Below are 4,382 nucleotides of genomic sequence, written 5' to 3' on the forward strand. Positions count from 1 at the left end.
GCTATCATTATTTTGACATTGAATATAGTTTGAATTTTTATGTCATAACCTATTTAAGATTATTGGTCATGTTCACAATGCTCATTATGTTATTTATCTTTGTTTGACATTTAATAAACAAGGATGAAATGATTTTTAAGCATTGAATCGGATCGCCTAAGAATTTAATAATGATATCACTATTTTTTTGACAATTAATGATGTCATTTATTTACAATGTATTATTTACAGTTTCATACTTTAATGATGCGGGATAAATGACCAATCGATATACTAGTGTTTAATGTTATTAGTAATCAATTAATTAAGAATAAACTTTTGTTTCAAATTCATATTGTATTCTTCTGGCGAATATCATTGACCTGTCAGCTGTAAATTTTTATTACTGTTTCATATATTACATGGGCTGAAAAGTCCCGGGATTTTTCAATACGTGGCGCCACTAGAAAATGAACATGATTCATTTCGAGAGGTTCATTTGTCACTAGTTTATGTATGAAGTTTCATGACATTTCGTTCATTCGTTTACAAGCTACAGTCGTTTAAGTAGCGCTTTCGTCTTCGTTCTGTACCATCACGATAACGCACCGTCACACACGTCCTTGAAAGCGATGGCCAAATTGGACCAATTACGATTCGAATTGGTTGCTCATCCACCGTATTCTCCAGACTTGGCCTCCAGCGATTATTATCTGTTCCCAAATCTCAAGTGGTGGCTCCAGGGAAAGAGATTCACATCGAATGAGGAAGTCATCATGAAAACCGAGGCGTATTTCGAAGGCTTGGACGTTTCGTACTACAGAAAGGGTATCGAAATGTTGGAAAATCGCTATACTAAGTATATCGCTCTCGAAGGCAACTATATTGAGGAATAAATATAACTTTGCCCAAAAAACGCTTGCATTAAAAATCCCGGGATTTCAGCCCATGTAGTACACGTCGGAGGTTGATTCTCTTCCATAACTCCTTAACTCGATCGTAGATTATTTATAGGTGATGGAAGGGAATTATTTAAAGAAAAGGTTGACCTTTCAAGAAACCCCTTTATTGGAGCAATGAACTTTTGTGACAAAATTGTTTTACGATAAAGCGGAAATGTCAGCAATTCATATTGCCTTATTTTCTTGTTTATTCTTCCTTCTCTCGTCTCTCTGACAATCGATTCAATCGCTTCGCTAGCACGAACTTCTCTCATTCCACTCTTATTTTCAAACTGATTTCCAAATAATTAAAGCATGCTGTTATATATATGTGTATACACGACTGGTCTCGCGCTTGGACATTGCTACACTTGTTTTTAGCTCGAAACACTATACTGTGTCTCTTGAATATACATGTATACATATATCTAATCAGTTTTCTTAATGATTTAATCAGACAATTTAAAAAATTGTAAAAATTTTCCTGAAATTCTTATAATATCTCATAATATTTTTAAGAATTTTTTATTTTTTAAATTTATAAAAATTTCTAAAAAAAACTTTAACTTCTCTTTAGATTTTGTAAGTTTTTTGAAAATTTGAGAAATCTTAGAAATTTTAAAATATTTCAAAATTGTATGTAAAGAATTCTAGAAAAAATGTAGATTTTCTTAGCATTTTTGAAGTATTGCAATTTAGATACATAAAAAAATCTGAGAAATTTTCTAAAAAAGATTATAATGTATACAAAATTTCTAAAAAAAATTTCGAAATTTATATAGAAATTCTGAAAAATTACATTAAATTACATTGAAGAATTCCACAAAAAATATTCATCAAGTTTGCATATGATTGCGAATGATTGCAAATCTTAATTAAGACAAGTTAGGAGGGAACATTTGGTTTTAAGACGCGTTATGAAAATATAACTTATATAACACATATATGACATTTGTTCAAGTAGCATTAAGATCCGTTTATTTCGATTTGCATCGCCTCCATAGAAAGACGTATGCCAACAAATGGAAGACGGCGTAAATGATAGCCATGAGGATAATATTAGGCCAGAAATTGCGCTCGTTGAAGTCGTAGCGATCCAACACCTCGGCGCCCTCAGTGAGGCAGGGTAGCTCGGTTGTTTCGCAAGCTGTTTACAGGAATCCATTCCGTTATGCGTCTTATAGAGGAGTAATAAGGCTCAATGAAACTTACATATATTATGTACGCCTTTCCATTGGATAATAGTGAGAGCTTCCGTGGAGTGTAGTAGCCAAGAGAAGTATCTTATCCATTGTATGTATACAGGTAGTGAACTGATAATCGTGCATCAATAAAAGGAATTAAAAAGGCTCCGCGATATAAAAAACGAAAGAAGACAAAATTATACTGTACATTCTCATATAACGCAAACTTTATATGTTTAAAATTTCATCAAAATAACTCGAGTGGTTTTCGAAATTTTTAGAAAAGAAATTTTTCCTTCAACATTCTGTATCTTTGAAACCCAGATAGCACAAAGAGTTCCAAAAAGATTCAGATCAGTGATATGTCATCAATTCTGAATTCATTTTCAGATGTAAAAAGAATTCTTGTTGTATCTGAATTGTATATGAAAATGAGTTCAGAATTGATGACATTCGACTGGATTCTTTCCGAATTTTTTTGAGCTCTCTATGATATCTGGGTAAACCATTCAGACATATGATCATATGAAATTTTCGCCTTAAATGATTGAAGTCTTGAATTTGCATGAGAAATCATCCTTAAAAATCTTTTAAAGTATCCTCCCTGCATATAAGATAATCATAAATACCTAAGCTTGATGAAAGGCCCCATAGTTATCATAAGAATGTAATCGAAGGGCACCAGATACGCCATTGCCAACGGTACGCTCTGGTAAACGGCAGAGAAAAAACATCCTGGAGTACATGAGAACGCGCATAAATGGACCTAAACCTATTGTCATTATTTAAACAGATAGAAACACTTACCGCAAGCGGTAGACACGTTTATCGTAAATATAACTACCAAAATGGTCAGGCTAAGAGCGTCCATTGCGGGACGTAAACCAGCCAACCAATACATTATTACGGTGAACATAATTGGTTCCATCAGCAGTCCAGGTATCTGAAAATTTCAATGCTCTCGCAAATCGATAAGTATACTTCTTCCCATACAGCACATTCCAGCAATATTACAACAATATTGCAAACGTTACCAATGTTGTTGCAACGTTTTTGTATGGATTGTGTCTATACATCTTTAGCAAAGATAAAAATCGAAGCGTAAGTTGAATATAAAGAGAAACAACGAAAGCAAAACTTTGAGGAAACGTAAACGGAACAATGAAACGTAAAGAAACCCAGTAATCATCAACTAATTGTAACACATAATAATATCAATGTTAATAATTTCACATTCAACAATATAAATGTTAAGTATCATATGTTATTAGATATTACATTTATATTTTTGAGTGTAAAATTGTAACATTGATGTTATATTACTGGTTGGAGTTAATTTTCTTTATTGGATTTATACCTCTTAAAACGATTCTTTCACATTTTGCTGTTTTAATTTATGTTCCCAGAAGTTTCTTTTACGCTTTTGTTGTTCTTCCTTTATATTCGATTTATGTATTGATTTTTATTTTTGCCAAGGGTAAATTATTTGACAAAATTTACCAGCGATATCATTCGTGCCAAATAGTAAAGATGAACGGAATACATGCCCGCCTTGTACTCTCGAAGAAGAAGCGGTAATTCTTGCGGGATTAACGCCAAAGTAGTGTACATAGGGAAGAATGCGTTTTCACATACTAGGAGATAAATAACACCGTCTACAGCCTGAATTCCTAATTGGTCAAGGTGGACGACTCCTACGAAACACAAACCGGCAGTCGTTGCGATGCTCTGCAATGAGATCCGTTATTATAACAACGTATACATCCTGACAAGATAGTCAATCGATTCGTCGTACGCATATTTATCCGAATTTTAGAATCATTTAAAGATCACAGAACCTGACTTGTTCTACTGTTTACTTACCATTTTCTGCAGTATCCTGATCAATTGCACTGATGGATCCCGCAGAACTTGCAAGAATCCACGATAGATTAGCCAGTAGAGCCGCAACCAGCAACGTAGTTCTACGCTGAATTAGATAAAAACGTAAATACAGTTAAAGTTATCAGACTTTCTTAAAGGGATCCTAAAGTGAAGCTCAAATTCCGGCGAAATCACTTCCATCAATAAAATGCAACACATCTTAGAGCCTAAGCATAAAGATGGTCATAACTGAGTCATGGAACGTAAGTTGTAGGTTGACCAAAATATTGTGACTATAACTCAGTTACGATCACTTTCTGCTGAGACTTATAGAATTATATTTAGACATCTAATTAAAACATTGTTGATCTACGAAAATTGATATATTTATTGATATATATATATATATATATAT

The 4,382-nt window shown here is 33.2% G+C and overlaps 1 protein-coding gene across 1 annotated transcript in view; it reads right to left on the bottom strand.

Moving 5' to 3' along the window:
- Positions 1 to 1,897: 1,897 nt before the first annotated feature.
- Positions 1,898 to 4,382, bottom strand: part of LOC108693216 (protein scarlet) — a 12,659-nt gene continuing 10,174 nt past the window's right edge. The window contains exons 9-14 of the mRNA XM_018202041.1: positions 3,968 to 4,073; positions 3,605 to 3,832; positions 2,912 to 3,047; positions 2,734 to 2,839; positions 2,133 to 2,233; positions 1,898 to 2,067 (exon numbers count right to left, since the gene is read on the bottom strand). Coding sequence (XP_018057530.1) covers positions 1,898 to 2,067; positions 2,133 to 2,233; positions 2,734 to 2,839; positions 2,912 to 3,047; positions 3,605 to 3,832; positions 3,968 to 4,073 — 847 coding nt within the window. The remainder of the gene's footprint in view (positions 2,068 to 2,132; positions 2,234 to 2,733; positions 2,840 to 2,911; positions 3,048 to 3,604; positions 3,833 to 3,967; positions 4,074 to 4,382) is intronic.

The sequence above is a fragment of the Atta colombica genome, unplaced genomic scaffold (assembly GCF_001594045.1).
Source record: "Atta colombica isolate Treedump-2 unplaced genomic scaffold, Acol1.0 scaffold89, whole genome shotgun sequence".
Lineage (NCBI taxonomy): Eukaryota > Metazoa > Arthropoda > Insecta > Hymenoptera > Formicidae > Atta > Atta colombica.